The sequence below is a fragment of the Brachyhypopomus gauderio genome, chromosome 8 (assembly GCF_052324685.1).
Source record: "Brachyhypopomus gauderio isolate BG-103 chromosome 8, BGAUD_0.2, whole genome shotgun sequence".
In the NCBI taxonomy this organism is placed as follows: Eukaryota; Metazoa; Chordata; class Actinopteri; order Gymnotiformes; family Hypopomidae; genus Brachyhypopomus; species Brachyhypopomus gauderio.
This window is the reverse complement of record NC_135218.1, coordinates 7,340,486-7,367,031: the sequence shown is the minus strand read 5'-3', so window position 1 is coordinate 7,367,031 and position 26,546 is coordinate 7,340,486. Positions and strand designations below refer to the sequence as shown.

General features: G+C 43.2%; 1 protein-coding gene across 4 annotated transcripts; it reads right to left on the bottom strand.

Annotated features, from left to right (window-relative positions):
• Positions 1-764: 764 nt before the first annotated feature.
• arhgap9 (Rho GTPase activating protein 9) lies at positions 765-26,444 on the bottom strand. 4 transcript variants are annotated; one of them, XM_077014107.1, is made up of 20 exons: positions 26,101-26,438; positions 20,117-20,645; positions 18,769-19,079; positions 13,943-14,161; positions 13,639-13,725; positions 11,913-11,969; positions 11,197-11,361; positions 11,005-11,073; positions 10,398-10,459; positions 7,543-7,630; positions 7,346-7,441; positions 6,800-6,898; positions 6,496-6,613; positions 5,928-6,047; positions 4,679-4,777; positions 4,442-4,519; positions 4,227-4,280; positions 3,222-3,356; positions 2,720-2,825; positions 765-1,670 (listed from the first exon to the last, which is right to left on the bottom strand). In XM_077014107.1, the coding sequence occupies exons 2-20, from the start codon at positions 20,541-20,543 to the stop codon at positions 1,469-1,471; spliced, it is 2,592 nt and encodes an 863-aa protein (XP_076870222.1). In that variant the 5' UTR covers positions 20,544-20,645; positions 26,101-26,438; the 3' UTR covers positions 765-1,468. The 4 variants fall into 4 exon arrangements, 3 of the variants coding, with proteins under 3 accessions (XP_076870222.1, XP_076870223.1, XP_076870224.1); XM_077014108.1 differs by lacking the exon at positions 26,101-26,438 and adding an exon at positions 24,153-24,295; XR_013132721.1 differs by lacking the exons at positions 765-1,670; positions 2,720-2,825 and adding an exon at positions 3,729-3,803 and having other exon boundaries at positions 3,237-3,524; positions 26,101-26,444.
• Positions 26,445-26,546: the final 102 nt, after the last annotated feature.

The following is a 26,546-nucleotide window of genomic DNA, read 5'->3' as shown; positions in this document are numbered from 1 at the left end:
TTTTTTGTTTTTGTTTTTTCAATTACATATAAAGAGAAACAGCTGAAAATTACTTAACTATCAATTTGCTTTAACCAGTTGGCACAACACAGGCTAAGCATCAATTAGACAAATAATGATGACAATGGTGTAACAACAGTCAAAGGCATATGCAAACCTGCATTTTTTAGAAATTCTGTTTATTATGATAAATTGGGTTAGGGACCATATATTCATAAAAAATAATCCATATAAAAGTATTTAATACATATTTACTGAGATCAGTCAAAGGACAAACATTTGTGGCAGAGAAAGCTAGAATGCGGTAGCAAGAAAGCAAGAATGAGCTAGTCGGACTTTGTTGTGAGAAGGCCATCATGGATCACGCTTATGTTCTACCTGTAGAGGTTTTACAAAGCTGGCCAAGAAGGTCACTCCAGTCACAACAGAGCGAGCGTGGTCGACATGGAGATTAAGGGAGCAGAGTAGGTCACATCAGTGTGAAGAGGACAACAGCCGCTTAAACCACATCTAACCACATCAACGGAAAACAGCAATAATAGGAAGAGTTCAGCGCGAGCTTTAGTAATCTCCACATTCCCCTAGTCTCCTACTGCAATAACACGAAAATAAAAATAAATACAGAAAGTCTAACATTATAATGCATGCATGTTTCCTCTGTTCTTTTTCTTCTCTCTCACTCCATCTTGTCTCCTGCCAAACCACAGTCGGTCTAAAAAGACCCAAGCACGGGTGGGGGGGGGGGGGGGGGGGGGGGGGGGGGGGGGTGTGCTCGTGCTCTACATTTTTTAAACATATGCAATTTTAGCTGCTCTTTTGTTCTATTATTAAAAGCAGAGATTTGGATCAATGGTGGCAAAGACCTCCACCCAATCAATGAGTAACATACAGAATATACCTCTGACTGCACAGCTTTCTGTCATGGGAACACACACACACGCACGCACACGAGCACACACCATGAAATTGATGCAACAGTAGAAAGGGGGATTACATAGCACTCTGATCACTCTGAACCATTTTAATTTAGCTAATAAAAAGAGCCAAGCACTGTTGAACATAGCAAACCTTTGATTTGTGCTCATGCTTCTGCCAATAGGTTGACCTATTGATTTATTTTACAGAATTTACTAATCTAATCTATTGTCATTTCGGCACCACCCATGATTTGTGGTATTCCAAATATTCCCTAGTTGTACAATAAAAACACTGGAGACATGACACGCACACACTTCTATAAAATAATTTTTTTTTAGATATTATACACACTCTATATGACAACTGGCTAATTTTTGCTAAAGCAGTTCCATCCTTCCATCCATGTGTCCACCCACACACCCGCCCACCAGAATGACATACGGACATGCACAGTGTTACAAATCCACGGCGTGAATCCCGCGCCCCGGCCCTCGAGAGTTCAGGTTCTTCATGGTTCACAGTGCGCAGGTTCCGTTGATGCTCTCGCCCCTCACCAGTGTCCGAGGGATCCGGGTGACTCAGTTCCAAAGATCTGCTCGCATTCAGTGAGGATGAGTTCCACCGTCTGGTTCTGATAGACCATGTTAACGGCGATGTTTCCGCTGTCGTTCTCTGGCCTCATCAGAGTCGGCCCGAAGACTATCCCGATATTCTGCGTGGTCATGCGATTACTGTCTGAGTGTTCCATCACTCTGCGGGACAGTTTGAGAGAGAGAGAGAGAGAGAGAGAGAGAGAGAGAGAGAGAGAGAGAGAGAGAGAGAGAGAGAGAAAGAAGGAGAGACAGACAGATAGAGAGACAGAGACCGAGACTGTGTGAGTGGGCATTTGAGTTTCAGTTCAACCGAGCCTCAGGGAGAAGGAAGGGGTTAAACCACTGTATGAGACATTCTTCTAAAAATGTAATTCCCACTTCAGCACAGATTTAGCCAGCAACTGCTCAAAACTTCCACATTAAAAGAGGAAGCGAGGGAGGAGAAGGAAGAAATGAAGGAGAGACTCCAGTGAGAGAGAGACAGAGACAGAGAGAGAGAGAGAGAGAGAGAGAGAGAGAGAGAGAGAGAGCTACAACGAAAAGAGAGTAGAATGGAGGTCAATGAAGTGGCCAGAGCATCATACTATGACTATTCTCCTATACTTCTACTGTTCTTGTATAATTAAATTCCCTCTGAGAGAACTTTGGATCAGCTGGACAGTTGATAAAGAGCTGTAAAAACAATCGCTCCTCATCACTCTTAGCTGTTTGTTCTGTCTGGGTTAATGGGACCATGCGTGCCCCTCAGGGACTTCTCCCTGTCTTATACAATGATCAGTGAACACAGAATCCCCTCTAGTGGCTGAAAGCATATTTGCATGGCTGCCCTGCAAGTTCACCATTTTTGAAAAAGTGATTTGTCTTGAGTTTCTGAAGGCTTCAGAGATCTTTCCAAGTCTCCCTCCAATCAAAGCTGCAGAGGAATAGTCAGTTTCTCACTACCTGATGCTGTCAGAGAGATTGTACAGCACGTGATTGCAAAAATATGAAAATGATTTCAATTAAGGTGTGCTAAAAAAAAAAAAAAGTTTTTTTTTTGGAAATAATTAAATAAATGTTTTCTCCGACATCACAAATAAAATATGTGGTCACAGGTCACAGAACTGAACTGGCATTAGTGGGTCAGATGAGCTATGAAGTATGAAAGAGGCAGATTCTACACTATCAAGACTCTCAACCCGAACCACACATGGTGAACGCAATCTTACCGCTTAAGGTGGTAGAACATGTGTCTCATGGTATCATGGTTGTAGCGTGGCATGTTGGTAACCAGTGTTTTCATCTGGGCCACCTTATCCAAGTAACCTGACATCTCTACAGGAGACAAAGAAACAAACATTTTAGAAAAACAATACCTCTTCTAATTGCAGAAAGGCTTAAGTATTTAATAATTTATCATTTGTGGTTCTTAGAGATACAAGTGGGGCGTATTCTCAATGTAGCTATTGGTATTTGGAATCAAATACTAACTTTTATACTAAACACAAGGGAAGCACAAGTAAAAAAGCAATAAAGCTCACATACACCAACACACTCAGTTGATTTATCTTTTAATCTAAACATCTTAAGAAGACTATTCAATAAACTTATACTTTTTGTTATACTGAAAAGTTCTTATACTTTGGGCCACACATGATTCATAAATGGAGCTATTCATCTGTTCATCTACACATCCATCTTCACATCCCTCTCTCTCCTTCTCTCACTTACTGACAGTCTCGACCATGTCGTTGAAGAGTTCGTATGGGATGAGTGGTTCTGGAAGCTCTCTGAAGAAGAGCTTCAGGGCTCCGGTTACCACGTGGATGTCCTCCCACTGTGGGTCCTCCAGGTCCACGCGCTCCACTGAGCCACACACAGAGGATGTGGTGCGGGGAGAGGAGGTGGGATCAAGGTGAATTTACAGGAGTCGTGAGGAGGCCCCAGAGAAGAAGTGGTGGTCAATTTGGGTTTAAGGAGTCGTGAGGAGACACAGAGAAGATCTGATGAGTGCCACATTTTCTCCAAGACCCACTGAAAGCACCAAGCATGCACATTTAATGTTGTGGAAAGTTCCTTGGCATGGGGGTGCGGGAGAAGGGAGTAAATAGGCAGAGGGAGAAAGGAGGAGAAGAAGAAGAGAGAAGAATAACATAACAGCTGAAGCAGGAATAAACTGTGGAAGTACAAACACTGGCCTAGAGCAGCTCTTCATCTATTAACGTGCTTCTCACACACATGCATATCTATCAGAGATCTGATCTTGCTAATCCCACCAATCCCATACAGCCAACAAGACAAAGCACTATTCCTCTGCAAAAACAAAAACAAAAGTGAAAAACAGACAAACAAAGACAGAAAAACATCCATCAGTCAGGCAGTACAAAGCAGCAGGCATTCCTGTGCCACAGATCCCGCATACGGAGCGGCGCGCTGCTAACACAGCAATGGCTGAAGCTGCCCCTTTCCACTGATATGAGACCAGGCTTTACCAATGCCCATTGTAGCTATTAAAGCAATAGGTTAACCAAATGCTAAGGTGGCTAACAATGAATGAAATCTAGTAGGGTCCAGTTAGCTTTATGTTATATATCCGAACATTACTAGGTTATGTTACCAGCCCTAACTTTTTTGGGCATCAGTGTTAACGGGCAGCTTACTCCTAGATTACAGACTGAAAGCGAGATGCAGGGACAGCGAGCAGGGAATCCCGCTCTTGCCGGTAGGGTGGACTACCTGCCACTAAATGTTCTGGGAAGAGATAACGTCCATCTGTAGACACGGCCCGCTCTGGAGGGACAGACAGCGGTTACGCTCAACACATCAGATCAGACACACGCACTCACCCTCGCTGCATTACCAATGCAGACTGCAGCTGAGCACAGGGGAGAATAAACGTGGGGGCTCGTGAGGGCAAACAGCACACTTCTGTGGTTCTGACTCTGTCTCACCATGGTTGACAGCAAAGCGCAGTTTCTGGATCACCGCCAGATTCCCGCTGACTCTGTAGATGCCGTCTGAGTCTAAACCTGAAAGTGCGCGCACACACACACACACACACACACACACACACACACACACACACACAAATCAGTCATCTACTCCCAAGTTACTTATATAAGTTGCTTTACTCGCACATGGTGATGTCAGACAGAGGCAGGCGCTAGGAGCATGCTCAGTGGACTCACCTCTCTTCTCTACCGTTTCCGTACACTTTTTAACAAACTGTGGCACTGTACTTTTCTCTCGCTCACACAGTACCTCCAAGGAACAGCCAAACACCTGGTCTGAGAGTGCCAACACACACACACACACACACACACACACACACACACACACACACACACACACACACACACACACACACACAAACAAACACACACAAATACACGTACAATCAGCTGGTGTGTTGTACTCTTTAGTACAATTTTTTGACTGTTGTACAAGCAAGGCTGTATAGTTTAGACAGCATAACTATGTACTGTACTCTTAACCCACTTTGCTAAATGAGTTATTTTGACATTTGAGAGTTTGAAGATACACAGCTATTAAGTACAATTAAGTAATGCCATGCTGATGTGTTCTGGACTGCCTCTGTTAAACACCTCATGTATCCATAATTAGTAGCAGAATTGAAGGAAACCTTTGCTCCATGCTGAACATAGCATACTGAGATGTTATAGTAAATGACTAAATGATCAAAGTCTGAATCCACAAGAATGGGCTATTACGTATTTATCAAAAAACATTTTATCCAGACACGTTATAAAAAAATACAGTAGTTTTTGGCCTTTTGACTCACACTGCTAGATTTGTTTTTAAAATATGAATAATAATCATAATTTTAACACAAAAGGTTATCTGTTGTTAGTGCTACGACTTTAAACAGGACCACAGGACTGTTGCCAAATATGTTTCTGCTGTTTGTAATAATGTCAGTGAGGCTGCGTGAAACCGTTGGAGGTCTCTTTTTTCTTCCTGTGTTGAAAATCTATCATTGTGCCAAATTCTCCTCATGATAGTGGATCCAGATGTTTGGATCCTACTGAAGCTGCGTTCTGCATTAGTTTACTGGAGTTATCTTGTATTATCCCACAATACACAGCTGTGACAAAACATTATGATTTGCCAGAACCAAAAACTCCCTCTCACAGGTTCGGTCTGTACTCCTGAAAAGAAAAACTGAATGTGTGTGTGTGTGTGTGTGTGTGTGTGTGTGTGTGTGTGTGTGTGTGTGTGTGAGAGAGAGAGAGAGAGTGAAGGGGGTTTCTGATTTGCTGTAATCCATGAGCACCATTCTCATATTTCAGTTGAGATATTTGGCATGTCAGAAGTCTTGTTTACCATCTTATCACCAATGATCAAGCTGTTTTTGAGAACCCACCCACTCTTTGACCTCTCTGCAATGGCAGCCTTAGGGGTGACGTTTCTACTCACCTTTGATGAGACCCTTCTCCTGTAGTGTCTGCAGCGGAGGTCTTCTCAAGATGAGCTTCTTCAGACGGTTCCTCACACGTTTGCGCTCCGAGTTTTCCAAATTAGGGACAGAAGGAGAGACTGGAGCGCCATACACACGCAAACACAGAATGAGAGAGAGCGAGGGATGAGAGTTTAGCAAACACACGTGTTTCCCTAACAAATATGCATAAATATAGTTTCAGAATTTGGTCTATAAGGGATTTATTAATTTGAACAGAGGTGGGCATTCCAGGTTCAGAAAGTAAAAGTCCTCACCAGGATTTTACTCAAGCTTGCTAGATTTTCTAATTAGTGCAAGCCAGGTAAAATTAGTGGAATCAACACAATCCAAGAAGCCTGAGCAAAATCCTGGTGAGGACTTTTACTTTCTGAACCTGGAATGTCCACCTCTGAATATGAAGATTAGTTAAGGTTAGATGCACACCAAAATGAAGGTTTGGGTATCAATATTTAGTTCTGTCATGATAAACTTCAACCCCAAATGCCCATAACCCTCGCCAGAGTTGGGTGTGCGCTGGTGACTAACTCGGGGTCCTGACTCCTGTACGGTTCTCCTCCTCATCTCCACTCTGGTCCAACATCTCAAAGGAACTTGTTCTCCTCAATGAATACAGCAACACGTTGTCTATTGGATTCTCTCTATCCTGCATCACACACACACACACACACACGCACACACATGCGCACACACACACACACACACACACACACAAGTATAAGATAACAGATAATAAGTATATAAATTGTTAAAATGTCACTAGGTATAAAACGTCTAATCTGTATAATATAGCAATGTACTATATAGTAACTGTAATGATAAAGAAACTCACCAGTTTGTCGATGACTTTTTGAATTGTGTTATACCACTCACTGATCATCGAGACTGTTTCCGACTGCAGCAAAAACTCGTTCCCTGTAATTGTCCTTAGCTACAGAAACACACACACACACACACACACCCACGTTATGCTTTGTAAGGCCTTTACATTTTTTTTTACAGGGGAAGTTAGAGGAGAACTAACGGTTTCATTCACAGATAATTTTATTACTACTGTGTCTGAACTTATTAAGGTCAAATTTAAGCTCTGACAGTCTCTTCTAACTGATTAATCATTTTCATTTGATATATCAGTACAGTCGACCAGCAACAATCCAGTATAATGGTATGCAGAGTTTTATTCGTTTCAAAAGCAGTAAACATAGTGCGGGTGAGCTGAATCCCCAGAACACACACACACACACACACACACACACACACACACACACACACACACACACACACACACACACAAACAAACACACACAAACAAACACACACAAACAAACACACACAAACAAACACACACAAACAAACACACACATTCACTCACTCACACCTTGAATACATTCTTCTTGCTGGAAAGGTCATTGGCCCACTGCAGTTTAGCTCCTCGTAAATCCACACTGCTCTCTGGACAACTGTTACCTGGTTTCTACACACACACACACACACACACACACGTATAAATATATATCTATATTTGTGACATTACCAAGCAGACGTGTTTTTCAGATAAGAGACGGAAGTCCTCACCCAGCTCTCAGGACTTTGGGTTTTGGGATCTTTGAAGAACATAAGACTGTTCCCTACCAACACCACCCAGGACAGGTTCCAGTTTTTCCTACAGACCAACACAGAGTTGTACTCATGAACGAGCATACAGAGTAGTGCAGTTCTGACAGAGACAAGGCAGTTGTAGAGTGTAGGAGCTGGAGAGACCTCACACCAGACAGAGTGGACAGCAGATGTGATGTAGTAGATCTAAGAGAGCCGGAAGGTGTGGAGGGACCATCAGTGCATTATCTCAACTCTTCTTATACCACGATTACTGGGACTTTAGCTGGAAACCTAGCCAAATGTTAGTTAAAGTAATCTTCATGAGAGATAATGAGACCTTAAACTAGAACCTCTGCATCGTGAAGAATGACAGAGAAGCAGGGGTGAGTAATGTTATAGATCATGAACTGAATAAGGAGGAACTATAACATCCCCGATGGCCAATTGAAGATCAGCCTTTTAAAAGCACCCTCAGACCCTCTCAACACGAGTTCAGACTTTTCATTGTTGAGTTTAAGAAACTTAATTGCCATCATGTTCACAGATTAACTTAGGGAAGGACCCTCAAGCACACACACTGGCTTGAAGCGAATGTACCATCTCAGATAGCGATTCAGCTGATACTTCAAGAACAGCTCAATGTGTAGTAAGCGTTTTACAGATGGCCTGCCGTTAGAATTGTTATTTGTCTATATACATTGTTTAAATTATCTTAATATTTATTTAAAATACTTCAGGAATAAATTTAGCCGAGCTAATGTGAGTCGTTAGGAAGGTTGTATTAAACGCCTTGACTGCTTTTCTTAGTTAAGTATATGCAGCAAAAAAATCGCTGCAAAATAATATGTGCGTGGGAACAGGATTCATCTTGTAACTATAGCAACACAGTTAAATCTGCAAGGTTCAAACAGCTTGTGTAAGCTTATGCTAAGTCATCAACTCTATAAAAACTACAGCCACCCATCAACAACATGAAGGGCCTTCAGCACACGAGGTGAAAAGTGCAGAAAATGAAATAATAAGTGGTCAGAGGACGAGAAATGACCTGGAGCTGGAGGAACAGGAAACCGAGCCCTCAGCGCTCAACACGAAGCCTGCGGGAGGAAACAGGCTCTGACACCTTCCTGTCTGCCCTCTTAACCGTCTTTTAAAAGCCAAAATGGTAAGTAGGCAAGTTAATTTATTATCCTATTTTAAAACGCTCAAAGTTGTTTTGCAACTGTCAAAAAACTGTGCGGGGAAGGTATATCGTGGAGGCAGCAGGAGGCGGTGTGTAAGGTGGACCAGCCATTCTGCATAACCATCCCGCTGAAACAAACAACTACAAAAAAAACGTGCAACCTTAACTTATTCCTCAGGTTCAATAATGCAGCACAAAAACAAATACAGACAAAAAAAAGTAGTGTGTATGCTGCACTGCAGGCCAGTTAGTCATGCATCCCTCTCATAGTTCATTTACAGGAATGACATGAGTACATAACTTTGTCCTTTCTGGCTAAGATTTAAAGATGGAGTCGGCCATCCTCGCTCTAATATTGTGAGCTTTTCACCGAAGGGTTCCCTTAAAAAAAAAAAAAAAAAAACATTTTAATTAGGTTCAGTACAAAGTCTATCTCACAAGTTAGCTGGCCACGGTAGCAAGCGCATAGGTGTTGCTAATTATGAGGTAGTCACTTCTGCACAACGCTGAGAAGGGCCAGGCTCCTACAGGTCAGGCCCCATAATTGGTTCAATTACCTGTCATTTCACTAATAGTATTACGTCACAAAACTCTTCAAAAATATCGCCAGAAGGAGCACGTAGGCACATACTCTGAAGCCACACTAACACACGGCTTTGATTAATACCATTCCCAGTTAGAAATGCGTTCAACAGTAACCAAGGTTGGTTTTTTTTTTATTTATGAAATATCTTTATAAAGTGTTCTTCTATCCACCTTTTTGTTAGCCTTTCCCTGGCGGGTTAAAGGGCCTGACCGCACTGTTTTGACAGCTCCTTTAAGGTACAGTGTGAAAAGTGAGTGTGAAAGTAAAGCCAAATTGAAGATGTTTTGTAAGTATCTCCTCAGGACACAAACCATTCTTGCCTCATAGTGTTGTGCCAACCGAAGGACGATGCCAAATTGCCATGGTAACAGCAGCATGTTCTAGAAGCTGTAGCAGATGTAGGAGCAATATTTGTGCTACTGGTAGGTCAGTGTCCACTAACGTTAAGGTCTAATAATTACATATTCAAATAACGCCTCAAAGATACAATAAAACCCTTTAGAATCCCTTAGTGCCATATAGAAATCCTGCTTGATGATTTTTGAGAGAAACTCAAAAATGTGCAGAAAGTGTGATTTAAAGATCCATGCATTCCTAGCTACAAAATGTTAAGAGACTCATTAGACAAACATATTTGCTGAAATTCTTCTATAATACCAAAAGCATTTTTTTCAGGTACAGAAACAAAGTTATGGAATATAATTCCAGAAAATAAATGTTCATAACCTGTGAATGTATATTTTTCCTGAAGCACAAAGTTATCACATGCTGTCTGGCCTGGCATGACATTAATTCAAACTGGCGTGCGGCATGAATTCAGTGCTACTCAGCTGAGAGCTTGCTTATCTTACTCATACAAAAGACTTCCCTGTAGAAAAAGGATGTGCATATTAATTGGCAGTAAAATGTCCTCTTGTCCCAACCTTAGCAGGTCTCTTGGAAAAGTCCTATAACAGAGTTGCTCTACAAGAGCTCCTTTAAGACTTCAGTTCTGAACAAGGCCCGTACCTGCATGTGTGTGTCCGAGTAAAGGTATGAGACATGTGTCCTTTAAGATAAGCTTACCTCAGCTTCCTGCCACCTTCTGCTATCTTGGTCTTGTTGAGCAGACCGGCTTTTTCAAGCTCCTGCATTGAGAGTCGGAGGTGTGAGTGTTCGGTGTAACAGCAGTGTGCAGTGTGTTAGCATACGCAGAAGATTAGTGGGTTAGTTAGAGGGCAGGTTCTGTGAGAAGTGGATTTAGGTGACCCTTAATTGCACCAACAATCTATTTTAATGCATTCTGCTGCTGGAATAAAACTTCTTTTAGAATAGCTGCAGCAGGAGCAGCGCTAGAACGTGTTTGATATTGAGCGGCTAGACTTAGCACGGTCCTAGAAAGGGTGGTGCATATGAATTACAGGTTAAACTTAAAAAGCTAAATACTATATATCAAGATTGGGGTGGGGGGCATTCACATGGTGTCTATAATGCAGGTCACTTTCAACAAAACAATTGGAGAACTAAATATTTGATGATCATGACGATCCTTTCAAGAATGTCTGCTGTGCTTGATCCTAATAATGGTACCATAAGTCACAACCAAGCTTTCAAGCACAGGACAGCAATGGTACTCTAATGGTACTAATGGTGTGGGTGGGTGATTGCGGAGGTGTGCAAACATGTTTCTTACCGGTGTCATTCCATCACGGTCTGGAGAGCAGTCAGTAGAAGTTGACTCCATCAACACTGTGATTTCGGACTGTTCACGGGGTTGAAAGAAAAGGCATTACTGGGGTCTGCCTGCGTGTGTAGGTGTGTCTGTGTGCGTGTGCATACATTCAAATAGTCTCTACATGTTCATGTTTATGTATTTTAGAGCGACCTTGCCATTAGAAGAGATCTTGTCTGTCTGAGGAGGCATCATCATGGAGATAGAGTGGCTGATGTATCCACCGCCCCCTGCTAAATCAGAGTTCCTGCGCTGGGTGTCAGCATTGCTGAGGGAGGCGGAAGTGAGGGCGTCTGACGACGCGGCACGCTGCATGGTCTGCAGTAGGGGAAAACGCTATTTACTTCCACTCAGCTCTGCCAAATCCATGTTCATTCAATTTGAATTCATATTACTGAATTTAATTCCAGGTCACTTTAGCTCAGCTTAGTTCAGTCCATCCCAGTCCAATCCAACATCTTTCATTCCCTTCTCATAAATCAATTAGCAAACGCTTTCATTGCAATGATGTCCAAAGCAGTTTATCAGACAGACTGAAAAACGCCTTTGTGCAGGATGACAATGCTCTATGGCTACAGAGCAGCGTCCTAGCTGGCCATACGCTCTGGATTACAGCTCACCCCGATACTAGTCCAGAATTAATGAACCTCAGCCATCCATCTTGCCACTACCACAAGAGGTTCAAACCAGCATTTCACAGGTAGAGACCCTTCCAACTCAATTCTCATATTTACGTGATTACCCAAAACCCCTTGAGAGTCCTGCTGAACATCCGGTGCTGGATTTCTAGAGAACCTTTATTAATAAGTTCATGCGTGGCAGCCAACAGAAGACAGACAAGCGGACATGCAGCTCTGAAGTTGCCTCACCTGACTTAGCTGCCAATGGTTGGCATCCCGGGCACTGCAAGTGAATTCAGGGCACAGCTGAGGGGAGGGTACAATATTAGAAGTTAAAATCTTAAGAACATAACTGAAACACACACACGTACATACACACAGTGACAGGATGCTGTGGTGGACAAACTGAAACTAGCCGTTTAAGAACAGCAAAAGAAATGTTAGGCAGAACATCCCTAACGTCCTGATGGAGCTTCTCAAAGACTCGAACTGCTCCCAAAACACTCAATACTCCCAAAACATTCACAAATCTCCATAAAAAACTTTTAAAAGACAATCTCTAAATGTGTTTCTGGCTCCTTCTGCAAGTGAAGTATGCTGTTCTCTAAACGGACTGATGTGTTAGTTCCTGCATGACAGATGAAGTACCCATTAAAGACGAGTTTCTTCCTCATCAGTTAAAAAGCGACAATTTACAGAACTTGATCTTTTCAGTTCCTCCAGATTATAATCCAGTAAACTCCATCTCTGAATAGTTGGTCCAGGTAGAATCTGTAAGGCTCTCTCAAAACAAATAAATTCAAAACTCTCCCTTTCTTTTTTTTTTTACCAAACACTGTCACATTTTCTATGCGAACCACAGGCCCCGCCCATATTAACCTCCTTTTCTGCTGTAGGTTTGAACTTCCTCATTTTTTTTGAGGAAGGCAGCATAATCAGCATGATCATCTCTCTTTGTCTCCCTTTTTCTCTCTCTTGTTAGCTTCCTCAACAGCAGAAGGATGATTCGAGCATACCCATATAACTGTTATCACATGGTTGTTTTTGTTTGTGGGTGTGTTTGAGTCCGGTTACTATTGAAGGTACCTAGTCTGACCTTCGGCATTACATCAACAGGCATAACCTTGATATTAACCCAAAATAACAACAGCAACACAAACATTTGAAGGAAATGCATATCGTAAACTGTGAGGCTTCACTGTCAGGTTTAGAGTGACATCCACTACAACACTAGTCCATTTACTTATAAGCAAGCACTTAACCTCATAGCCCTGAACACATATTCCAGACTATTCCTTTCATCCCCTTCTTCAGATATTAGTTGCCTAATAAATGTCTCCAAATGTTTCATTCCTGGCCAATTTCAGCGTTTTCCGTGCCAAAACCCTCCGGACGGCTCACAGCCAGCCTTGATAATTAGCTGGTGAGCTAAATCAAGAGTGCTAAATAAGGCAAACCATAATGGTAGCAGAAGCCCTTCAGGACAGATACTGATGACCACTGGTATACAAGAATCTGGGTGTGGATGTGCGAGTCCTCTCTTCCCATGTCTTTCTCCCCATGTTTACGCCATTTCTACCCAGTACCGGTCCAAAGAGTACCTGAGTTAACCTGATGGTACCTGCAGATGTGTTTGCTCACACAGAAAGCGGTGTTGCATACTGTGTGCTTGGCCTACAGCACAACTGTAACGGTACACACCGCAAAAACCATTTGCCGTGTGAATGACTTTGATGATCTACAGCAATAAATAGCGTCACACGGTGTCTGACCTAGATCTGAGTGTGAATAGCTCTAACCCTGGAAAAGAAATGCCTATACATTTTGTGTAAAAATGAAACAGAATTTTTTTTTCGGGTTGAACACGAGTCAATGGTGTGAATGAGGTAGTTCTCACAGATATAATGAATGCCCACACACACACACACACACACAGACAGACAAGCACACGGGCGCAGAGGCAGAACTGCTTTACCCCGTGCGTTGACTTTCTTCCTGAGTTGTGAGGAAGTGACAGGTGGTTGGAGTCACGTGGGAAAGTCCCCGCTTGCTTTACGCTGGCCTGAAAAAGCACGAGCAGAGGAGATTGTGTAACCAAGCAACAACAAAAGGTCACCATGTTATATCATGTGTGCCCAAGCTGTAGAGTGACATTTGAACTGGGCCACTCAGCCACATATTAGTGGACTGTTCACATTAGTGGACTGTTCTGCGGGTCTGTTTACATTAGTTGGTCACCAAACGTCCTTTATAATCGTTCTCTGGGACTGAGTAGTTACCATGTACTGAGTATAACTGCTCTGGAGAGCTCTGCGCGGTGGTTTCCACGAGCGCTCCTTGGTAAGGGTGTTGACGTAGTAACAGCGGCCGGAGGACGGGTCATGGTACTGCTCCCACATCTGCAGCAACTGCAAGGGCTTCTGGTCCGGCAGAGGACAGGGGGGCTCTGCCGACTGCTTTCGCTCCTGCTCCGTCAATGAACTCTGGGAAATGTAGGCCTGGGATCAAAAGAGCGGGGGGAGGGGTTAAGGATGTTCTCGATCACAGGTCGCTACCCTAGGTTCAAAAATGAAATATGAAAAAGAGAAGCAGTACTCCTCCAGAAAACTGTCCAGTTGGGCTTGCTGTAGCAGGTTCATTTGAGCTACTTGACTGTCAGCTGCTGTTGAGTCATTGGTTATGTTTTCTACTTTTTGACAGTGCCTGACAGCTTCTAGATCTTTCCATGTACCGCAAGTGACACAACGATCGAAGGAGGGCGGAGGATTTGATGAAGAAGTTCTGAACCTTGGTTTGCAAGATCATCTGCAGGATTCTAGCAGATTTCAAGAACTTTCACTGTATGCTGATTGACACTCCTCGTCCCAGGACTCGTAATGTAACCATGACAATACAGTCGTTGAGTCAGACCACAGAAATACCCGCTGTTTTGTCAGAGTCAGCTCATGTTAGACAGTCGGCCTCTGTGTAGTATGGTATATATCTCCAGGCAGGGTACGGTATGTTGCTTCTTAGGTGCTACTCTTAAACTAGCCATAATGCTAATAATGAATGCTGAATGTTACTCTTCCCAATGTCTGTGCAGAGGTAGGTAACAGATCACTAAGCCTGCTCTGAAGTGAACATTCTGTCCTGATTAGACTTTCCAGACTCATAAACATGGGATCAGCCCAGAAGGATCATGGGATTATGGGATCAACCCAGTCCCTCTACTTATCCCAGCCAATCACTCAACTCTCTTTGTATATACAACATACAGACTATTTCTACAGGGTTGTTCTGGGCTGCTAGCATCCTATAGATGCAATACCCTTTTGTAATGGGAGGAGTCTATATCCCAGGATGTCAGACTGACAGTTCTACATCAGGCCTTTATAGTCTGAGCAGGCACTGTCTGTGAGGTGTTATACTCCAATGTGTGTACAATGTGTGTTACTAGCTCACTGTGGAATGTCAAATCTGCGCAAGGCTAGCACCTCCTTGAGTATGTTCACTAGCTGTTTGACTTGATTCAGTGTTTGTAAGCTCTATCTATTAGCTTTGGCTACTTCAGGAGCAAGTGAGGCACATCCCGTTTCCAAAGGGGAAAGGAATTCTAGGATTAACACTTGACTCCATTTAACATTACTCTGCTGGTTTTGGTGCAAAGCAAATCCATGATCTCTTGGTCTTGTCTAGATCAAATTACTTGTTTCTCATTCCAAATAATGTTTGTTTCTGGAGCCTTCCAGAGTTGTTTTTTTTTTTTTTAGAATAGTTTAGATGTTGATGGAGACACTGGAGAATGCAGCACTGCTGTAGTTGAAGCTTTGGCTGGACCCTGTAGGACCCTGTAGTGTCCAGGCCAGCCTGGTCCAAACAGCTGCTGGACACCCTGCTGGGCCATGGTGTGTCATCTCCACAGAAGAAAGAGATCTTTCAGGTGATGTATGAAAGTAACTGCCGCTGGCTAGCAGTGGCTGGGTAGCTAGGCTTTTGTGCATACAGGTAAAGGCTCTTTAGACTCGAAAACTCTTAGTGAGGAAATCAAGAAGGACCCTTGGGCTCTAGGACCACAGACCATGGAGCACGTCCTAAACTCAGCAGCCAGCTGCGTTGATGCCATCTCATTACGGCAGGAATGCCGCACTGTTCTCCACTGAAATGCACCGCGTTTCGTTATGGAGCGTTCACTGCACTACAGACTGAAATACAATATAGTTAGTTGTATACTGTCTGCGAGGGGGTTTGCTTTTGCCTCTGAGGTAAATTCAGCATTTTATTCATTAAACACAAATTCACATGCATTGTTTTGCAGTTTAGAGATTGAGTGATGCTATATTCGATTTTGAAACCAATTCAGAGTTTTCTTCAGCAAAGTTAAAGCCCCGTGTGCTGTTTCCCAGGAAACAGAAACAATATGGCAGCACCCTTGCTGTTCATTCTGCCCTGTTCTCTACATGGTGCAAGTGAAGTGTCTCACATGCATGACATCTTTCCATTTTTATATTTTTATCTGACTGCATTTCAGTTTAGCGTGAATTCCATTGAACAATGCAACGTAATAAGAAGAGGAAAGAAAAATGTGATAGGGAAGCTAATGTTTCTTTACATTTACAACAACATTTACAGCATTTCCCAGACGTCCTTGTCCAGAGCAACTTCCAGAAGCGTTTTGCAGCCTCTGTCAAATTGTCATATGACAATAGATAATTCGGTGTTAACACTGCTAACAGGCTAAAGCCCGGACTAGAGTGGGAGACAGTAAAAGTAAAAAATATATTTTTAAATATATAAGTGCATATCTTCACGCCCTAATGTAACCCTGGACATAAAAGTCCTCAGTGAAATGGGTGTAGATAAGAAAATAATTGTACCATGGAGGTTGAGATGAGTGCTTACAGCCATGGACTACATTACATAATTCAGTTCTATTAAGGACCCTAACGCATGTCCAAAGAAAGTGCAATACTAGCAATCGCCAGCAGATGGCAGCAGTCTTTCTGACATCACCAGCGGCAAGAGAAGTTTTCTGTGCTCCTTAGAGCAGTATTTTACTGTCCCACTTTGTGCTCCAGCAGATTTGCATGTTCAGATAGTTCAAATCACTTTTTTGTGATTGTGGGAAGGTTGCAAGCACAGTTCACTGAATAGACCACGCAGGCCTTTTACTTTGCAGGCCTTTGTAGTTTCCAGTGTCGAGCTGATGTGGTTACACGGTGATTTTTTATAAAGGTGGTACAAGGTTGAACTAAGAAAGCTGGCAAACCCTTAGATGAACAAACTCCTGTTGAACTGCTGGCCTGAAAGTACCTGAAAGAAACTGAAAGTTCTTGGAGATTGGAGATCTTTGGACCTGAAGCCTGCCTGTACCTGACCACAGGTGCTATAAGGAACGCTCTGATATTGCAAAAAAATTAAATGTGTTTCCTTCAGCCGTCCTGTAGCAAACATCACATACATACTACATGACATATAGCATATCAATCAATTCACTTCAGTTCATATGCAATCGTATGGTTCTTTTTCCATCAGACACAACAAGCTACTTTATGGTGACATGGGTCTAGACCAGTGAACAACAAGACAGGAGTGGTGCGAAAAGTACGTCCAGAGATCACACAAGGAAAAACCTTCAGAACAGCCAAACCTAACTGGGAGGGACTCAACCTCCTCTGACTGTCCTGGTGGATCATTATACGGAAAACTACTAAAGCAGGATTAAGTAGAAATAGTCTGATCGTAAAGCGGACGTGAGATAAACCAGTGGCACAGAATATGCGGTTGGCAAAAATAGAAGAAAAAAAAAAAAAAACCAGCTTGCGTTGAGCGTGTAGCGCTGTCGGACAGGATGTCAGTGATGAAGATGGTGTGAGTAGGAACTGTGTAGACTGCATGAGTCTAGTGGGTTTAACTCGCTTCAGGAATATAATCACTACAGAATATTCTGTTATATTTTATATTGCAATCTGCTATCGTGCGGCTACCGTGCTGTATAAGTACATAGTTCCTTTCTGCATTCCTACTACAGCTTGGAAAAAAAGAGAAAAAAGAAAAGAGTGAGCAAAACTGAAAAAAAAGATGTCATATGTCACTTCCGATTCTTTTCTAGAGCGGAAACGGCAGTGGGTTCAAGAAACATTTTCCACTATAGTCATCTTTGTTCTCTGTGTGCATATGAGGTCATGTGTGCTTTTACCTAACTGACACAACTGTGTATGAAAACACACACAGACACAGAATGTTCCATTACAGGTAACGGCATACATGCCAGGATTCATAACAACATAAATACAGTAATGTTTATGAATGCAGATCCAGAAAATGAGGGCTATAGACAATATAAACAGAAACTACAGTGGTTATTACTTCCCACTAGGCATTTTGAATGAGAAGTCATGACCTTCATCTAAGCCGTGTGTGTGTGTGTGTGTGTGTGTGTGTGTGTGTGTACTACAGCAACCCTGTGAGCAGAGCTATTTCTGGCATTTCTAACAACACCCGCTATATATTTTTGGGTTGGTGGTTGGTATAAAGACTTCATTAAAAATAGTTCATAACACAAACAAACAAATGAGGACTGGGTTGTGTGACCAAAGCTCCACTAGATACTCTGGTCACAGAGTACGTGTGTGTGTGTGTGTATATGTGTGTGTGTGTATGTGTGTGTGTGTGTGACAGAGAGGAATGAATAAGGATAAGCTTCTAACTGTGTGTGTGTGTGTGTGTGTGTGTGTGTGCGTGTGTGTGTGTGTGTGTGTGTGTGTGCGTGTGTGTGTGTGTGTGTGTGAGAGAGTGTTACATAAACTGAAAGGGGGAAAATAGGGAGCTTGCAACCTGAATGTAGCTGCAATCCCTCATTATTCAGCTTAGAAGTATACAGTAAGCAGTGAAATAGTGCTCTATTTATAGTGAACAGAGCAGAAGAAAGAAAAAGTGAGAAAGGAAATGAAAAGCAAGGTAGGGAGGAAAGGAAAGCAAATGACTAAATGTGTATAGATGGCACTGAGATAACATTTCCATAGTTCACTACTTCAGAAAAGTGCCAGTGACCCCACTGTGTCACCTGAATTTGCATATATATGTGTGTCACCTGAATTTGCATATATATGTGCATACGTGTCACCTGCATTAGTGCGTCCGTGTGCCTGCGTGCGGTGCTCGCCACGTCCCACTGACTGTAGGACCTGCCGGGGCTGGCCGGGCCCGGCCCAGGTTGGCGTCCCTGCTCGTACGGGTTCAGGGGCAGGCTGCTGGAGCTCTGGCTGCGTGGCATTAGGCCGCCTGGCTCCGGCAGCACCGTGAGCCGACCCGGTGGGGCGGCGGGGGACTTGGGGCGGGGTGTGGTGAGGAAGCCTCTCCCTGCTGGGTCTGGCTCCACACGCAGTTCTGGGATCACACCGTTAAGGTTCAGGTCCTCCATGGAACGGCAGAACCCTTTAGTGGCGGGGAGGAGAGAGATAAACACAGGTTGAAGCCGAACTCAGAGAAATACACAAGCACATACCGTCCTTAAAAGAGCTGTCCAGAGCAATTAGACCCGCTACTGATCCACAGCCTCAAAGTCCCGCCTCCTTTTATAAGCACGCCACAGGAAAGGTGACGACCCCCAAGCCCGGGCTGAATGATCACTGTGTGTTCATCAGGCCTTCAGATCCCGCTGGGGTGCCCCAACTCACTGTAACTCTCAAAACCGAGTGGAGTGAAATCTGATTGGTTCCTGTGATGGTGACGTACTCGGCACGTGCTACGGTGCTACGGTGCCCTCACGTGAGCGGTGGGGGGCTCAGTAGGAGGGGGCTGTGTCACGTGGCTGTCTAAAAGTGAAACGTCTTTAAAAGGTGCCTAAATGCTGGCAATAAAGAATCGATGTGAAGTAGATGGATGTGTGGAGTAAATGATGACCTGCTCACATGGAGAAGCAGGTTCAGTCCGCTACACGCAGTTATCCTGTGTAAACTACAACTATACACTACTACTCCACACAGAGCAAAGCTAAGCTTCAAACCTCTCCACCACACACGGCTACAGAGAACCTAATGAGTGAACATTCACCATTTCAAACCATTTAGTCGCTCAACTGGTTTCAAGAACTGCAATGAAACGTTCTGGTGAACAACCAGCCGATAAAACTCCTCTCATTACACTTACGCTTTCTCACCATTAGAGGAGCCAATAGCTGATGACCTGGACCACTGGGACACTGTAGGAGACGATGTAGAGACACTCTCCCTCCCGCCAGGGCAGGAGGACGAGGAAGCAGAGTGGAAGACACTCTCTGCCAGAGTGACCGCACCACTCCATCACCCCAGTCGGTTTTACTACACATAACTCGGTTTTTCTCAACACAGTACAGAGTTGGAATACAGCCCTGCTAGGTCCTTTTGCACCTGCTCTGTAAATATCATTTGGTTTCTTGGTTAGGGTGGTTTCACCCTGGGCTGTGACCACACACACACACACACACACAATACCTGAACACTGTGTCTGTGAGCATGGAGAGAGCGACCCACGCCCCATTAGCCTGGTCCTGGGAGTCAAGTCTGCCGGTTGTCCGTGGGGCCTGGACTGGTCCTGTGCAGAGGCGGGCACCTTCTGGCCGTAGGCAGGCATCTCCTGGATGTAGGCGGGCACCTCCCGGACGTAGTTGGCGGGCACGTACAGCGCCTTACCCTTGGTGCCCATTCCGAACCTGCGCACCTGCCACCAGTCGGCGTTGGCCTTCTTCAGCAGAGCAAAACGCTCCCCCTCGCGTATGGACACCACTCGTCCGTCCGCACCGCGGTAGGAATAGTCGTACAGGGCCTCCAGGACCGCAGTGCCGCCCGACACCGAGCCCCTGCCCACGGGGAGGCTGCGGGTGGGGCCCACGGGTCTCCGACGCCAGCTGCCCGAAAGCATGACTTTCAGTGGTGGAGGGCAGAGGGGGTGTGGCTGCAGGGGGCGTGGCTACAGCGTGGGGCAGGGAGGGAGGGCAGGGAGCAGTGTGCCATGCTCTGAATCCTGAGGGAGAAAGAGATGTTAGCGTTTAGAAATGTATGCACACACACACACACACACACATATTAGTGCATGCCCAAACATAGACACACACACACCTATACACACACACACACACACACATTAGTGCATGCCCACACACAGACACATGCATATACTCACACACACACACACACACACACAACACATACACACAGAGCTATTCGTTGTCCAGCATACAATTTTCATCTAAATAATTTATGCATGCTAATGATGCTACTTTTTTTTTTTTTACTATTTGCCAACTACAACTACCTTATTACCTTCTCCAGAATAAGAAGGTATTAATTTCAATAAGGCCCAAATTAAACAGATAACCAACATATGAAGCATGTGATGGTATGAAGTATCAGTTCAGAATCAGAAGCCAAGTCTCATTTCAGACAAAATGTACAACTCTGAAACATGCAAAACGGTCCTCAAGTCAAATTTCAAAAGTAAAAAAAAAAAAAGTAAATTGCTCAAATATACCCAGTACGCAGTGCTAATAGAGCTGGTAAGGACTGACTTTACCAGTTGCTTTTTACAGTTCACTTTTTTTTTTTTTGCAAATTCACACATAACCATTGAATATTTTTTCCTGATTAATATCAGGAAATTCTAACAGTAGACTTTATGTTTTTCAAATACCAATTCTATATTTCGAAAGCCTTTATGGATATACTACCAATAGATAATAAAAAAAATTTAATTCATATTGTAAGTCAATTAATTAAAAAATCTACGTGAAAAACAAAATTTATCTCAGATAAAGCAGTACATGTTGTATTTCGGGCAGCTGGTATGTCTTTTAGATTAAATAAGAAGATAAAAACTAACACCCAGTTGTCTATTTCAGATACTAGCTATCTCAGATACTGACTACATGTTGCACACTCTTTAGAAAAGGTGTGCAAAAACATCACACAAAGGGGTTTTTCCCCCTCTTGCGGTCCTAAAATGTCGTAACACCTATCAGCCTATCACTACGTGTGAGAAAGGGAGAGAGAAAGAAGCAAGAGAGAATAACCATGAATTTATGAAGAAAGGAAGGAAAATAAATAATTACAGTAGAAGGTCTCATTCTCATTCACCTGCAAATATCTGAAACATTTGGACTTTCAGGCAACATCTGAAATTTGTTCTGGCTTACATCGATCTTCTTAGATAACATGAGTTAGAAACATGGGAGACAACATAAGTGTGTGTGTGTGTTTGTGAACACACACACGTGATTGCATGTTCACACACACACACACACACACACACACACACAGAGGATTTTTAGCAGATGTCTGTTCCTTTTGTGATTTAGCATTTGTTTTTGGATTAGACTGTTTTAAGGCTTGTGAACCTGTGTGTGTGTGTCTGTGTGCAGGTGTGTGTGTATATATTTACATTAATGAATATTCATGTATTCATCTATATGCATGTCTAAGTCAGCTTTTGAAATTTGATTTAATTTTAATTTCATGAGAGCCAATTTGATAACTTGACAATGTCCTGCTATTAATTCTTTGTCCATTAAAGTAGGCCAGGCAACTTGTGTCTGTCTACAGGAAGTGAAGAAGTGAAAAGATGGCGAATGGAGAAAACAGGAAACCACACCACTGAAGTCCAACGACTCTACACGCAGGTTCAGCGCTTTCTCTTTAGGACGGCAGATTCAATTTAGCAGAGTCCGTTTGATTGGGTTCAGTTCGAGAACACTTGATCTGGATTAGTGTTAAGAAAACATCTGTCTCTCCTCCTCCACCAATTATGAAGAAGACGCTGCAAGCGACACAATGGCACGGGTGGGTACGCCCTGTCTTATATGCAAATCAGTGCACACAGGCACCAGAAGGCTATTTGTAGCCTGCACACACATACACACAACACACACACACACACACATCAAATGAATTTGTGAGGCTTATATGATGGCCCAGACACACGTCCCTGTAGAGTGGCTAGAACGCCCGCTTGTGCCAACAATGAAGGGCACGAAGATCAGAGACGAGGGAGAGAGAGGAAGTCACTAACGGCAACAGCGGTTCTGAAGACCACCACGACATGAAGAACGGCACCAGCCTCGTATGACATTCGCAACTCTACCAGCTAATTGGTAGAGATAAATTCTGTGGAAAAACAGACTTAATCCCCAAACATTTGGGCTGTGTGTGTGTGTGTGTGTGTATATGTGTCTTCTTATCGCCATATCTCCTAATCCCTGATTACCTGGACTAGACCCTTGAATGCACATCCTCACCAGCTTAGAATTTAAGAGCAGAGTTTAGACCCAAATACAGCAGTCTCACACACACACACACACACACACACACACACACACACAATACTCATGTCCTTCTAGTTTATACTGTAGGACACCCGGGACACTTGCCTGTCGGTCCACACACCAATACACATGCTGAACATCTGAATGTCATTCACTAACAAGTGAGTTAAGACGAGTGTGTAGAGACATTTTTTCGGATCACTTTGGACAAACTGAATATCATAATGGAGAAAAATAAACACTGGACAGAAAACACACGCATACATGCACAGACCCTCTCTGTCTGCATGTCTGTCTCTCCCTCCCTCACACACACCACGCAGAAAATGTGCATAAAAAATTATTACTCTTTTTTTTTTACTTAGCATTTCCAAAATGTTATATTCTAAATTTCTAAAATTTACATGTGATAATATTTAGATTTTATAACTTGTAAAACTAAATCAAGGAGGACCATGGACCACTTCAGCAAAAGAACCTGTGAGCAGGTCAAGGTTACTCCCCTAAAAACAAGAATTTTTCATCCTGTCACGTGTTTAGCCTCAAGCGCTGAATGAAGAAAAAGTCTTGTGGATTATGTGGCAAGGTACTCATGGTGTGGTTGAACGGATCATCTTGTAACACCACCACGCAGATGACACAAACCACGCACTTGAAAAAAAAAGACCTGCACACAATCTACAGAATCAGCACAAAGTACTATGCTAGCCAATGTCTGCAAAATCAATGTCTTCACTAAGCTAATGCTAATGAAATGCTGAACTGTGACCTACAACAAAACTCCTAAATCCTCCTAAAATATCAAGCCATAGTGTTAACTCTTCTTCTGTCTACTGAACTGTAAGAGGACGTTTACGTGTTTGTCTGCATGTGTGTGTTTGGTTCAGACATCACTCATAAAACTGATTTGAAATCAGTTCAGAGCAGACACACACACACACACACACACACACACACACACACACACAAAATCCATCTAATTTTACAGACAGTAAGCAGCTCCAGAGAGTGTACAAATGCAACAATGTTTGCATCACACAGAGCAATATCATTCCCTCTCCGGCTGAGAACCAATCAGCAGCGCACAAACCAGACCGAAGGAATTCTATTGGTCCATTTCAGCCCTCGTCATGGTAACCTGAAAAGGCAAGAGACAAGAGCCGAACTACAGGAGCAGGGCAGAGTGACAAACATTCAATCACGTATCGACAGGCCTGGTTTTTTCGGAAGCCGCCCGCGTCTCGCTCATGGATTGTGCCGAAGTTGAAAGTGAACCACAAAGTGCAAACGTCAGTGGCCAAAGAGCAATATGCTATCGTACGAAGCCCATTGTGCCGTGCCTCTCTAATGAGGTCCACACTTGACTCCGGAGTCTTGTAGGACTGCTGCCTTCTTGAGGCCCGCGTGATTCTTCATGACAGCTGGTCCATATCATAATATGCAAATGAAGTGATTACCCTCCTGCTTTGCCTGCTCTTGTCTGAGGGGCCACGTAGATGAGTGCAAGCAAAACGCTATCCTCTTGACACTGTACACGTCGAGCTGTGTGTGTGTGTGGGTTGTTGTTTGCATAAATGTGTGTGTGTGTGTGTGTGTGCACGCGATGGAGGAGGAGGTATCTAGTAGTTTTTTCCCCATTACAATTCTTTGACCGCAGAGATAAGACTGGGTGTGCATAGAGGGCCCATGTCCCCTTATCAGCGTCCACGTTTCCCTGCTGTCATCGATCCAAAGGGAAGAGGAAGAGGATGAGGAAGAGGCAGAGAGAAAGGGAAAGAGTGAGAGAGAGAGAGAGAGACAGAGAGAGGGAGAGATTTCTACTACAAGTACGGAGACCGATCAAAAAAACAAAGCAAAAGGGAGAACCAAGGGGCAATTCTGAGTCATTTGTTTCAGTCAGTTGTTTTCAATAATTTCACAAATATGTTTAACTGGAAGGCAGTGTAGATATGCACTTCTTGGAAAATGGTCGATTCGACAGAGGACTAAAAATGACATGAAAAACATGCACTCACACACACACACAACCTAGAGTGAGAACTCCTGACTGCCATATGAAAATGTACTTTTAAATACGTCAAAGCGTTTCACAAACAAGAACCGTCTCGAGCGCATGGGCTTTCTGATGGTTACTTTTATCACCCTTTTCAAAAGCAATAGGACGTCGTATGACGTCGAGTCCAGTCAAACTGAAAGAGCCGAACGAAAGACTAAACATGATTAAAGCAGATGGAGCTCGTCGTGTGATTCTGAAACAATGCCAACCACATCCTTTTTCCACCTCCTGACCTAGACTGTAATCCTGCAGCTCAGAGAGCAGGCCACGCTGCTCAGGCTGTCGTGCATGATGACAGGACCACGTTTAAGGAAGCACTTCATGTTCAAACTGTGGAGAGATTATGCATCATTACGCTTTCGTCTTACATAACATTCATTTGACCCGAATAGTTTACTAGTTTTTTTTATCCCGACTGAACGAGAAATTAATCCCTGGTCTCAGATTAAACATGCCAGATTAAACATGCCATGTCGATGACGGGCATCCACGTTGGTGTTGCCCCGGGACAGTTGGACCTTAGGCTCGATGGCTCGAGTTCTGATAAACTAAATCTGCATCCGGACCTTAGCACAGCAACGTACTCATTACAGTACAATCGTGCATCACTTTTCTAAATGACAGGCTACAAATCGATTACTAACGCACACAGTCAGTCCTTGTATGTGGTTGTGCAGTTCTACGATGAACATCTCAGATACATTAAAAATACTTTTTTAAACTCAGGATTAAGCCCAAGTAGGCAGTTTATAAACAATATCAACCAACCTCCGAGAAGAAACGCTGCCTCTGGGGACAGGCACAGAAGATCAAGTAAACTAAGACTTACTTTGTCTAACTGCAGTGTTGCTTGGAAAATCATAAGCAAATTACTTTCGTGTTCTATTCGCTTTATCTTCTCTGTAAAGTTTATTTTAGCATATTTTGCATATATTTTAAATACCCACAAGAAAAGTATATATTTTTTCAACTTCATTTAAATATCGTGGTGTAATAAATCGTTTTCATGTATATTGTACTAGGACTTTTAGTATATTTGTACTAGCTTTTATATTATAGGCTGCGATTTAAAATATTTAAAAACAAAGAAGTTGACTTTATCTCACCTGTTGTAGGATGTGTATCCGCGATTTGTTATTCCAATGTCGTATAATCAGCCTAGCATTTTGTGTGTGTGTGTGAGCGTGTGTGTGATAGTTGTGGTGTTTTTTATTTGTTTGTTTCTTTCTTTTCTTTTCTTTTGTTGTTCTTTGCTGCTCTAAACTCTTCTCTGTGCCAGGCTCTGCTCCACTGACACTCTGCCCTGAGCGATAACCTGTTTTTCGTCACGTGATTAAAGAAAGCACACTCACTAGAGTGCCTTATCGTCCAAAACCGAGCCCATGATATTTCTAAAACCAAAACCTGTTCACAAAACCATGATTTTGTTTGTTCCAAGTTTGAGAATATGCCAGTCACTGCCATTCTAACGCTTAATTATATATACTATAATTTAAGCCTTTTTAAATAACTGCTGTGTAATTGGTGCAGCCTCAAAACTAGCCACCAATGA

Coding starts and splice junctions, on each gene's coding strand:
- arhgap9 (XM_077014107.1), bottom strand. CDS start 20,543: ATGCTTTCGGGCAGCTGGCGTCGGAGACCCGTGGGCCCCACCCGCAGC. Junction 11,074..11,196: donor AGATCTCTTCTAATGGCAAG/GTCGCTCTAAAA, acceptor CCCCGTGAACAG/TCCGAAATCACAGTGTTGAT. Junction 4,778..5,927: donor GGAGAAGGGTCTCATCAAAG/GTGAGTAGAAAC, acceptor TGGCACTCTCAG/ACCAGGTGTTTGGCTGTTCC.